Source organism: Myotis davidii, unplaced genomic scaffold, assembly GCF_000327345.1.
Source record: "Myotis davidii unplaced genomic scaffold, ASM32734v1 scaffold329, whole genome shotgun sequence".
Taxonomy (NCBI): domain Eukaryota; kingdom Metazoa; phylum Chordata; class Mammalia; order Chiroptera; family Vespertilionidae; genus Myotis; species Myotis davidii.
The window spans coordinates 2,890,194-2,903,840 of record NW_006300374.1 but is presented as its reverse complement, the minus strand read 5'-3'; the positions used below and the strand labels follow the sequence as shown (position 1 = coordinate 2,903,840).

The window sequence follows — 13,647 nt, the reverse complement described above, 5'->3', positions numbered from 1 at the left end:
GCCCCAAGGTTTTGGTTGGTGGAGGAGGGGCACCTCAAGGGCCCTAGTGCGTACAGTGCCAGCCATTGTCTCTCTCCCAAGTGGCTGGACTCAATAAATTCACTCATCTACCACTAGGCTTGGACTATCCAGAAGAAAATCCATCTAGGGAAGATAACGTAATTGTCCCCTTTCCCCATGTTGTTCTCTCTTTCTCTTGTTTCTCTTTGGCCTTGTGGTCATTTTTCCAGCTTTTCCTCCCGGCCTCCATCTCCTATTTAGAGAGTTATTTGTAGCCCCAGGTTGATAAATCTTTTGATAGCGAGGGTAGATAGGTAGAGGTAGGTAGGTAGGTAGGTAGGTAGGTAGGTAGGTAAAATTGATTTGTAAAACTACCATGTCACTCCTATATTGTTCTTTTCTAAGTTTTCTCTGTCTTAGTAGCAAATGAACTTAATAATAATAAACATTTTCTACTTACCTATCGTGTGCCAGGGACTAATTTCAAATCATTTTCCATGTAATATTTCCTTAAACTTTTTGTTACCTTTATGAGATAGGTATACCTTTCCATCCTCATTGTGTGACTGATGAAATCTAGGTACAGAGCTAAGTTTAACCTGCCTAAGGTCACACATCTGAGCCAGGCTGTGTTCCTCTTCTACATTGTTTATTCTGTCAGCAGTATATGGTGCTGAATATTTCAACCCATTTACTAGAGAAAAGTGGCTTTATTATTTGACTATTTGGACAGTAGTCTTGAATCTTGGTACTGAAAATATGATGATTGCATAGTAACCACCTAAAGATTCTGGTTCAGTGGATTTGGAGTGGAGGCAAGTTTTGTATTTTTAACAAGCTCCCATGTGATGCAGATACTGTTTTCTGTGGACCAGGACTTTAGTATTAAGGATGTAGGACACATTTAGTCATTGGAGGTAAAACCGTATAAATGTTCTTAAAAATTCCTGTTCCTTTTCATTTTATTAAAGATTCCACATAAATGTATACTTTGTAATCAGATTATGATATTCAAATCAGTTTTCTGTTCAGCTATTCCATTTTTTGGAATCTAGTGGCAGAAATTTCTAATGACCATTTTGAAATAATGAAATGCACTTCTGGATCAGCTTTTATAAACTAAATCCAAATGCTGAGTGATTTATTAGAAAATTGATTTGCAACTATTTCTAATCATGAATTGTATTAAACTCTTATGATCTTTTCCTTTCATAATATATAATAGGAGAAAACAGTAAAAATAGAAGATGGACCCTGGCCTGGTTGCTCAGTTGGTTGGAGCATTGTCCTGAGGGTTCGATTCTAAGTCAGGACACATACGTTGTGGGTTTGATCTTAAGTCAGGCATGTATAGTAGGCAACTGATCGCTGTTTCTCCCTCACATCAGTGTTTGTTTCTCTCTCTCTCTCCTTCCCATTCTCCCTCACTCCCTCTCTCTATCCCTCTCCCTCCCTACTCTCCTTTCTCTCCAAAAACACACGCAATACAAACCAATGAATATATCCTCTGGTGAAGATCTTAATAAAAAAGAAATAGAAGATGGGATTACTTAATCTGCTCGATCTTTTGAAATAGGAGAGAGAATGATTGTCCTCTCTGTTACTTATAGGAGAAAATAGGCACAGAGAACCATAAAGAACTAAAATTACCAGATTTCCTGATCATGTTTTTTTCCCCTAATTTTTAAAAGCCTACGTAATTCGAGTTGGCCTTAGTGCCTATTTAGAAAAGGATGTAATTAATGAAATACATTGCCTGGAATGCATGCAGAGTTAAAGCTTATGATTATTTTTAAACATGTGAAGTATTTCAAACGTGTGTTTCAGTCTCAGAAAACTAGAAAATCACCATATTATGCCAACTGTATTCTTTTGAGCTCTTATACTTTATAAATATGATACTTTATAAATATATGTTTACCCAGGTTATTCTTTAAATATTTTTATATATTTAGAAGGATTTCCAGTCTCAAAAATTTGAAAATTGCTATCTTATACAACCTGTTTTTAAGAGTTCTTATGCTTTGTAAACATAGCCATGTCTACTCAGGTTCTTCTTTGAATGATGGCTTTTACATACATAAAAATACAAAAAATGTCTTGCTGGTGTGAAATTTCAATCTTGGATTGTAATTCTTAGTTCATCTTTTTGCTATAGGAATTTTAGCCAATAAAAGACCAGACCTGTTGGAATAGCAGGATCTTTTCAGAAGTTGAGTTTTAAATATATTTTAAAACATTTTCACATTATTTCCTTAGGATTCTTCTGTTATCCTTACATTTATTTAGAAGGAAGGTAAGAAATATTGACAGAAGAGAGACCAGAAGAATGAAACACAGGCATTCTTTTTACTAATAGTAGATATTTCTATAATACTAAAGATAGATTAGGAAACAGTTGAGGGTATAAGTAGTAAAAAGGAATTCTACAATCCTATTCCATTTCCCCCACACTCCCATCTAATTGATCTTCAAAGATCTTTTTTATGTTTCCTGAATGTTTCATTGCCAATTCCTTATTTCTGATCCTCAGAACATACCATGCTCTCTTACCTGGGTTCTGGTACCCTTTCTGAAAAATGCCTATTCTTTCTCTTAAATAACTAATGTTCATCTTTTTAGAGACTACAATGTTCATTTTAGGTTCATCTTCCTTTCCTCTTCACAGCCTCCAGTGACCAAAACTGGGTTAGAATCCCCTTCTGTTTACAAAGCTCTTATGCATATGTCCATCATCCTATTATTTACTTTCATCTACTAGTATTACAGTTGTGTATTTTTCTATGAATTTCATTAGATCATACTTCTAAAAGTAGGAACTTAAGGAACTCAATGAAAAATTGGTAGTGAAAAATAATAATAATAAATAAGGTACCAGATAACATCTCCTGTCAGAAGCTGTAAGTATAAATGCAACTTTGTTAATTTTTTATAGTGTTGGGAATTTAGAAACAACGAAATTTTTTTAATGAATATTTTTTAAGTCTATTTAACTTCAATAGAAGACAGTTACAGTACTGCTATCTCAAAAGCTATTTGGACATCCTTCATATTTAAAAAAAAATTTTTTTTGCTTTTTGAAAAACACCTAAGTTTTCAGTGTGAAACCTTAGTTCATTTAAGTGTAGATATGCCTGAAGAGATGAATAAGTATGTTTAATGACCATTGTTTATCGTCTACATTAGTTAGGCTTTATGATTTCTCAGCATTATCTAAAATCTGCATTTGATGGAAGGAGACTTGACTTGGGATGGTGAACACATAATACAGTCTACAGAATGTGTTGTGGAATTATGTAGCTGAAACCTATATATTTTTTAAAAAATATATATTTTTATTGATTTCAGAGAGGAAGGAAGAGGGAGAGAGAGTTAGAATCATTCATCTGCTGCCTCTTGCACACCCCTTACTGGAAATCGAGCCTGCAATCTGGGCATGTGCCCTGCCTGGAAATCAAACCACGACCTGCTGGTTCATAAGTCAATGCTCAACCACTGACCCACGCCAGCCAGGCCTATATTATGTTAATCAATGTCAGCCCAACACATTCAACAAAAATAATTTGACAAGAGAGTTCTCATTTTTACATTGAATGGCAGTAAAATACAACAGAAAAAAAAATGTTGCTTAAGATAAGGAGCAGAGTTTGGCCAACTTTGACATTACTTTTAGACCTTGCCACACTAAATTGACAAATAGATACTAGCTATCTGAATTATAAGTAAATTCTGTGTCTTGTAGCTTTTCATCAGCAAAAGAAGAAGTTTACAACTTAGTACCTCACGGGGAAAAAAGTGTTGATGTCCTAGTAATTTACCTCAAAGTTTCCTTTAGTTAAAGCTGATTTCCTCTTAAGGAAGTACTCACATTTCTGATTTAATTGTTGTTGTGTTGTTGTTGTTTTGTGGGGTGGGAGGCAGGTAAAAGAGCTTATACTGCTCAGTTTCCACACTATAAATTATAAGATACTCAAAATGCTAAGTCAGTATATTTGCCTAAAGACAGAAAAAAAATGTTTTTAAAGAAAAATGATCATCTTTCCTTCTTGTCATGGACTCATCAGCATGGTGACTGAGGACTCAGGGTAGTGAAGGTGGTTGGGGGATCACACTGCATGAGGCTAGCAGCCAGAGATAAGTGATGAGTGGGGAACACAGAGAGAGTGAGCAGAAATCTTTCAAATTTTGGTTATATTAAGCAAATAAGTGAGTGGATTGAGGAAATAAGTAAATATATTGAGGGTAATGGCAGCTAATATTTTTGCTAAAGATAGAGTCCTAAGGTGCAATAGATTGGAATTAAGAATATAAGTATGAACTCAAGACTTATACACATATACACAGAGATCTGGAAATAGTTATAGATGTTTATACACACACACACACACACACACACATATGTAAATGAGTGTGTGTGTGTTTGTGTGTTACACCACAAAAGCAGTAAGCCCAATGTTATTCCATATCTTGGTTTCTAAATTCCAAGCAAAGTGAAGAAAAGTACAAATTGTACTCAGAACATCTTTTGCCAGAGACATGCTGAGGATGTGTCAAAAGGACTGGGATCCAGCTTAAAAGGGCTCTCTCTGGGCAAATCAACCAATTTGAAACTCAAACTAAATAATTATAGTAATGAATCAGAACACATTGAATTAAGTAGGAATATGTGAGTCTATGATGATATCAACAAGTAAATGATAAAAGTTTGTCAGAACATAAATTAATAACTGTCTATGATAGCCAGTCAGCCTTAGGGACTGATCTGAAGTAAGTTTTGTTTTATCTGTGGAAAAGGTTGAAAAGAGGAAAGGGATTTTGTGTAATTGAGTATGAGAGAGAAAGAGGTGTTGAGGGTATATGCAAGGAAATGTTTATGATGATTGACCCTGGGATTTAAGCTGGATAAGAAGGAATTGAGGGGTAAAAGGGTAGGGATAATGGTAATGTAAGATTGATAGGACAGAGAAAAATTGTAAGAGCAAAGGCTTATAGGATCTTTAGGGTTTGTGAGAGTATTTGTATCTGTGCAAGAAGAAGTAAGCTATAAGGAAGATCACCTAGGTGGATGTTAAAATCACGAACAATTAAGATAGGAGTAATGGTGATGATGGTTATAGTGAACCAGGGGCTAAACTCTTCAAAGGCTGAGGGAGAATGACCTAAGGACTCACTGACGACTGCATGTGGGTGGGGGGATGATGACAAGAAACTCAAAGCGTGGGAACAAGGAGAACCATTCCGCTAACTAGCAGGCCTAGTTGTGGGCTGTACTTATACTTTCTTAGCAGAGATTAGTTTGTCTTTTCTGTAACTCATTAGCCACCTAATATAAATTCTGAATCCTTCTTTAAAAGAAGTAGTAAAATAAAAGAGCAAAATGTGTTAAAAAATTTTATTTTATAAATAGTTGGTGCTTCTGTGATGTTTTGTTAATTAAAAAAACTGACTTTAACCTATCACTTTAAGATACTCTTTAGTTTTGTATTCAACATCATACCCAACTGAACTATACCTCAAGAAAATTTTTTTAACCTTAAAATTTTTGATATTTTAAAAAGAAAGCTGTTATAGGTCTACTTTTTTATTTTAATTTTTATTTTTTTAATATATTTTTTAATTATAGATGTTTATACATTTTACAGAGAGGAAGGGAGAGGAAAAGAGAGATAGAAACATCAATGATGAGAGAGAATCATTGATTGACTGCCTTCTGCATGCCCCCTACTGAGGATGAAGCCTGCAACCCAGGCATGTGCCCTTGACTGGAATCAAACCTGGGACCCTTCAGTTTGCAGGCCGATGCTCTATCCACTGAGCAAAACCAGCTAGGGCAGGTCTACTTAAAAAAAAAATGTTTTGCCCTGCATATCCCACACTGGAGATCAATCTGGCAATCCAGGCATGTGCCCTAATCAGGAGTTGAACCGTTACCTACTGGTTTGTAGGTGAGTGCTCAACCACTGAGCCACACCAGCCAGGCTAGACTGTCTACTTTATAGTGTATATTTTATTGTTTATTTTGTGTTGGTACACATACAAGAGACTTATTTTTTTTGTGTATTTACTGGGAGTGTAATAAACTATTGGCCTGATAACGATATTAATGTTTAATTGTCTCCTTTCTTCTAGATTACATACCGGTTACGGCATCTCCTTCGAGCAAGGTGTGATGCTTCCCCAGTGACCAACAATATCATCCAGTTTCACTGTGATCCTGGTTTCTGGGCTCAAAATATTATCAATTTAGGTAGGTCATTATGTATATTTTCCCAAGTACCATTTGTTTCTGAAACTCTTAATGATTATTATGTTACTGAAAATGTATTCCTTATACCCTCAAAATGTTTTTGTTACCTTGGTTTAAAACCATGGAATTTTTGTTAGTATTTTATTAATCTGTGTATATATGTCACACATGCATGTATGTTAACATACATATAAGTATATGGATGTTATGAAACATCCTCTGTTGACTCGGAATTAAGGAGTTCTATTTTTCATAGACTCTTGCTTGAACTTTTTATCAGAATGGGTTGATAAAACTCTTGACTTGTGACTGGCATTGTTATAGAATTTTTTGATACTTAGAATGTTTTCTGATACAATAGTATTTCCAGTACTATTATTGGCTTTCTCTTTAGACTCAGTCATCAAATGCCTAATGTTACTACTCATTTGCTTTCTCTTGGCTAGGGAAAACATTGCTTTTTCTTTTGCCTTTTTGTAATAATTATACATATAATTTTATATAATAAATATAATTATATATATTTAAGTTTCTAATTGAAGTGTTATGTGCATACAGAAGAGTGCCCCAGTTTTAAATATTGGTGTCCACTGAATTATCACAAAGGAAGACTATCATCTTGGTAACATTAAGAGTTCAAACATCCTTGCAGGCAGTTCAGTAGGAAGTTATTTTAACTTTCTTGTTATATTATTTGCTAGGAGAAAAAGTCCTCACTTTTTGCCTACTCTCTTAATTTCTCACAGGGAAATTATATAAACAGAAACTTAAGAATTCCTTACACATTCTTCATTAACTAATATTCCCTTTGATGATATCATTGGGCTTATTAACTTTGTTTCAAAATCATCAGAAATGATTGAGCTCTCATTCTGTAGACTAGATTCTGCGTAAGAAAGGAAAAAATGGCATGATAGAGAGCCAGTACTCTCAGAATACACCAGGAACGGAAGAAATCGACTTACACAAAGCATTTTTACAAGGGAAGAACAAAAAGAATAATGATAGGGTGTCCCCTTAAAGAAAAAATAATAAGATGACCCCTGCAGTTCAGTTTAGAAGTACATAAAGCTATATGTTTATTGATAAATAGCAAGCAACTGGAACTACACACAAACACACACCTATATGTGTTACTATATGTATCCTATATAATAAATGCCTAATATGCTAAGTGTCCGGTCATCCGTTCAACCAATCAAAGCGTAATATGCTAATGATATGCTAAGGCCGCTCAACTGCTCGCTATGATGTGTACTGACACCAGGGAGCAGACAGTCGACCGGTCAACCAGTCGCTATAACGTGCACTGACCACCAGAGGGCAGACACTCCCGACTGGTAGGTTAGCTTGCTGTTGGGATCCAGCCAGTCAGGACTGAATCAGACAGGCCAAACACACCCTGGAGCCCTCCCACAGTCCCTCCCCGGCTGGCCAACCTCCTGCGTCCCTCCCTGGCCCCAATCATGCACAGGTGGGGTACCTCGACCTGGCCTGGGCCCTCTCGCAATCCCTCGGGGGATGTTGGAGAGCCCGTTTCAGCTGGATCCTGCTTGACGCTGGAGCTGCCCCTGGTGGTCAGTGTGCTCCCATGGGGAGCGCCGCTCAGCCAGAAGCCGGGCTCATAGCTGACGAGCACACTTGTGGTGACGGGAGCCTCTCCTGCCTCTGCGGCAGCACTGAGGATGTCCGACTGATGGTTTAGGCTTGCTTCCCACAGGGCCATCAGTCAGACATCCCCTGAGGGCTCCCAGACTGCGAGAGGGTGCAGGCTGAGCTGAGGGCCCCCTACCCCCCCAGTGCATGAATTTTGTGCACCTGGCCTCTAGTAATTAATACAAAGCATGCGTCTAAGTAACTATCTCTTAACCCTTATCCCTCTCTACCAACCCACATTCAACTGTACAGAGAACCTATCACAGTTATGTATCCACACAAGTAGTCATATCTATAGAGATGTATGTATTTATATACACTGAGTGGCCAGATTTTTATCACCACCCCATCAGTAGTACTTCATTGACACTTCCAAAAATACTGAATATTGAAAACTTCCTAAGCAAATACTCTGAAGGTTTTATCATTATCATTATTATTATTATTATTATTATTATTTGCATAACTAATTCACTTCATTGTACTGATGGGGTGGTCATAATAAACTGGCCGGTCATAATAATCTGGCCACTCAGTGTATATCATTTATAATACAAATATAGGCATAGGTAAAGGTAAGAATATATGTATAATTGCACACACAAAAATGGATATAGTTTTAGGTAAGTCTGCATCAGCAAAAATCAAATAAAGACAGCATCTCCTGTTTGTGAAGAGTTTGTGAAACTCTGATATAATAAAGTTAAATAATATTCTTTACTGTAGAACTTCTCAGAGCTGTCATTTATAGCTCTGTAAATTGTCGTTTACAATGAAATTTACATTTTAATTCTTCCAAAGAGACAAATTTTCCAAATTTGTTATCCATGGCTTCTGAGAAACATCTTTCATAGGGCAAGGGGAAAATATTGATCTAGATAAATATTCAGTTAATGTTTTGGGGATTTGGGTAAGTTCTTCAATGTCTCTGAACCATAGATCCCTTATCTGTAAAGAGGAATTTAACAATATACATAGACCTGCTGTCACAGTGCTTAACAACCAGTAAGTAATGAATTATAGCCATATTTTTTTAAGGATGCATATACTTTGTAAATCTAAAACATTTAATTAAATTTGTACTGTTAAAAAAATTAATCTTTGCCTTGTGCTTGGATCAGACCTATTAGATGCACCCTTAAACTCTCTTAAGGGTAATTGTAAGCCACTCAAAATATTCTCTATCAGGAAACTGACATAGTATGCACTGTGAAAGTGTAAGGAACTCGAGAGAGTACAAATTATTAATATTAAAGAATCTGAAATACTTTGTGGGAATGTTTTAGAACCAATGTCAGATTTGCTTGTTTTAATATACAACAGCAGTTCTCAAAATGTACAGTTTGAGGCTCCTTCAGGGAACCACAGAGGCTTCCCTTTTCCAACTACGTATCTGTGTGGCTGGATTTTCTTCCTGTATTTCAACCTAAACAGTATATTATGACAGATAATGCAGAAACAGATATGGGAGTTCAGCTATTAAGCCAGACATATAAAGATATTTTCAAAAATATAAAACATGCACTCTTCACTAAGATTTTTAAAAAAATATTATTTTTCATAAAGGTATGCTATTATGGGTTTATTATTTTTAAATGAATTAGTAAGTAAATTTTTTTAATTCTCATTTTTAGTGTCAAAGATAGTAAATTTTGATAGATAGAATCTCCATTAATAAAAGCTCTTTGGGGCAATCAATCTGTTTTTAAGAGTGTAAAGGTTTCCTGAGATTGAAAAGTTCCTTGACAGTTTGGAAGTTCAGCAACAATAACCTTACAAAATGTAGTATTTCACTATCAGAAAAACTTTAGAACTTAATCTTTTTTCTTTAATTAGGTTCTTTAGTAATTGAAGATAAAGAGAGTCAACCACAAATGCCTAAGCAGAATCCTGTCATGGAACAGAATTCACAGCCACAAGGTGGTTTATCTTCAAACCAGTTATCCAAGTTTCCAACACAGATCAGCCTAGCTCAGTTACGACTCCAGCATATGCAGCAACAGGTAATGGCTCAGAGACAACAGGTGCAACGGAGGCCAGCACCTATGGGTTTACCAAGCCCTAGAATGCAGGGGCCCATCCAGCAACCTTCCATCTCTCATCAGGTAAATTTGGAAGCAGGCCTGTCCTAACTTAGATAATTATAGTACAATTGTATTTAGCAACTCTGAAAATAACCAGGACACCCATCATCCATGATTTAAATATATAAATTTATAAAAATGTATTGCATTGAGGATTCCTGATTTAGCTCCTAGATTTTAGCTCTTCTCAAAAAAAAGAATCAATGGTTTATTTAACCGGTACATCTATTTTTATTACATTGTCTTAATATTATAGACAGTGTGGGGATGCAAGTGTTTAGAAAACCACATTGCATCTTAGAAACTAGGGCAAAATGAAATAGAAAGGGGCAGGGATGTGGTTCATTAGAAATATACCTTTTTCAAACTTTATTTCTGAGCAAATATTCCATGAACCATTGTTATTTTCACTAATTATGAACTATTATTTACTTTTAATCCAGTTTTTTAAGATAAAATAGTCATATATTTTGTTAAATGTTTTAACTGTTCTGCTCAGTTTAGATGTGGGCATACTTAGTTTTAATAAAGGTTTAGTAAAGACTATAAGGTCAAATTCATACAAATTGTCTGTTGTTTTCAGTTACATATATTTATGAATTTATATTCTTCCTATTTCGGAGAAGGATTTGAAGGACAGTAAATGACATGAATGAAATGGAATGAGGTTTAATAAGAGTCAAAGTGTGTAGAACTAGGCTAAGAATTCTCATACTTGTGAGCAAACCTTAGCTCAAAACGTATTGTCAACCCCCAAAAAAGAAATAGAAATATCTATATTGTGTGATAAAAAGGAAACATATTAGTTATTTAGAGGAGAAACATTTTACTAGCACTAAGAGGAAGATATTATGTGAGTGAGTCTTTATAAAACAACAATTAAATGGAATAATTGTATTTTTGTGGTAATTTTACTAGTACAGAATATAAAAATGGTGTTCATCTGATTCTTATTTTAACTCAATAAAAGTTGTGGGCATATGTAGATCCTAATATTGTTAAATTGCTTCTTTGAAGGCCTGAGGTGATGTACTTGAGGTTTATGGCTTTATAGTGATTTGATTAGGAAGGCATATCAAATCCAAGGGAATATTAGTATACCCAATTGATTATTCCTTTCAAACTTTGTTTTAACTCAGGTTTTTACAGGAAGTAAATAACAAGCAATTTAAGTTTTTATGGTGAGTGTTCTATTAGGAAAGAATTGTACGGTTTAGATATCAGGAGTGAAACTGGCAAAGTTGAAATTTTGTTAAGAAAATTGAGGAGTAATTTTGTTACTACCTCTGTAGACTGCAGTGACGTATTGCAGATAGACTGCAAAGAATGCCAAAACTTTTTCTGAAGACAAATGTGAGGAGGAGGAGAAGAGAGAAAAAATAATAACTTGTTGAGTGCCTTGTGCTAAGCATTTGCATAATTAATATTTATCTTAAGTGTCTGAGAGATGGTAAAGTGATTTTCATTAAGTAGTTTATTAACCTGAAAAAGAGTAAATTGGCTTTTCAGTAAGAAGTGAGGAACTGAAGCAGTTAATAGATATTATCTTACTTGGTCGCATTCCCATAAGTAGTTATTTATATAAGCAATGACAGACAGAAGTGAACACTGAACCTTTAGCTTGTGTATCTCAGAAATTTGCTTTTGATCTTATTTTTCCTCTCTAGGACTTACTGCAACATAATCTATATAATGTACAATCTCTGTTATACAACCCAGTTTTCTCACTTAGAAATAAAGTAATTTTTGCATCTTTCGGTCATTACCTCATACACTGTTCTTTCCTCTTGACTCTCAGTAACTCCTGAACCTTCTTTCACACTCTCATGTTTCATTTTTAGCTGCTCTCTGCAAAACATTCACTCATGCATTTTCCACTTACCAATTTGCACACACTACAGATTTTTACATTGCCATGCTTACCAATACTCTTCCTTTTCTATCAATTTATTTACATATATGTGTGGGAAAAATGATTGCCTGTGTGTATATGTGTTCCTGGCTTTGTGGATATGTTCAGATTGTACCGTACATCTGTCCATAGGGTTCAGGTAAATTTAAGAGTGCTTCTTAAAGTCACTTACATGATTGTTCTCTATTCTTCTTCCTCTGAAGATTAACCATGTACTCTGCATGGTTAAAGAATTTGGTGATACAGAGGTTGAATACATAGTTACATGATTGATTGATAGACATTGTGCATCTCTGTTTATTTAGCAGTATACAGCATATTCTATTACACTCTGATGTTCAGATCTAAGTTTGTTAGCACTGTCACGTGTTGTTTTTTTACATATATACTAGAGGCCTGGTGCACAGGATTTGTGCACTGGTTGGGATCATGGTCTGCGGGGATTGCCTGCTGTGCGAGTGCCACTCATCCCGGTCAGCCGACCCGGTCAGCCGAGCGGTTGTGGACCTGACCTCTGAGCAGCTGCTCCTGCTGTGGGAGCACCACTCATCCCAGTCAGCCAAGCGTCACTTCCACTGTGGGAGCGCACTGACCACCAGGGGGCAGCTCCTGTATTAAGTGTCTGCCCCCTGGTGGTCAGTGCACGTCATAGCGAATGACCGGTTGACCAGTCATTCTGGTAGTTCCACCAGTCAGTTGGTGGGCTTTTATTATACAGTATAGGATTTTTATTGATTTCAGAGAGGAAGGGAGACCGGGAGAAATATGGAAACATCAATGATGAGAGAGAATCATTGATTGGCTGCCTCCTGTATGCCCCCCACCAGGGACCAAGCTCACAACCTGCACATGTGCCCTGACGGGAACTGAACTGTGACCTCCTTGTTCATAGATTGACAGGTGCTGAACTACTGAGCCACTCCGACTGGGCACATATGTTATTCTATCTAATAATAGAGAAACATGGTAATTAGCCATAACTTCGCTACCCTTATATGGGCGGATCAGCGAGATATGCAAATTAACTGCCAAACAAGATGGCAGCCAGGCAGCTGAAGCGAACAGGAGGCTTGCTTGCTCCAGTGAAGGAGGAAGCCAAGGTTCCCCGCCTGCCGCTGCTGGCCTCTGAGCTTGCACTCTAAGAAACAATGTTGCAATTATAGAACCTAAACAAACCCCAGAAACCTACTTTCAGCCGTCAGAGCTGGAGCGAGCAGGACTGCAACAGTGTTACAATTATAGAACCCAAACAAACCCAGATCCCTGCTTTCAGCAGCCGAGGTCTCAGAGCTGGAGCCGAACCTCAGAGCTAAAGCCGGCTCTCAGCTCCAGTGACAGCAATAGAAGGTAAATAAATCCCAGAATAAAAAAAATAAAGAAAAAAAGGAGAGGTTGGGAGCTTCAGTCACCCACCAGCCTGAATACGGCCCTCAACTCCTCACTCAGACTGGCCAGGCCCCCTGTGGGGACCCCCACCCTGAAGGGGGTGTGACCAGCTGCAAATGGCCATCATCCCCTCATCCAGGCTGGCCAGGCACCCAAGCGGGACCCCCACCCTGATCCGGGACACCCTTCAGGGCAAACCAGCCGGCCCCCACCCGTGCACCAGGCCTCTATCCTATATAGTAAAAGGGTAATATGCCTCCTAGCACCGGGATCAGCTGAGCAGCGAGGCCTCACCGCCCCGGTGTCAGGTGGAGCCACGAGGTCTCCAAGCACTGGGATCAGCGGAGCCACGAGGCCTCCTG

General features: G+C 37.1%; 1 protein-coding gene across 1 annotated transcript in view; it reads left to right on the top strand.

Annotated features, from left to right (window-relative positions):
- Positions 1 to 13,647, top strand: part of TRIM24 (tripartite motif containing 24) — an 87,115-nt gene that overhangs the window by 45,163 nt on the left and 28,305 nt on the right. Inside the window, exons 9-10 of the mRNA XM_015572667.1 lie at positions 6,130 to 6,247; positions 9,740 to 9,906. Coding sequence (XP_015428153.1) covers positions 6,130 to 6,247; positions 9,740 to 9,906 — 285 coding nt within the window. The remainder of the gene's footprint in view (positions 1 to 6,129; positions 6,248 to 9,739; positions 9,907 to 13,647) is intronic.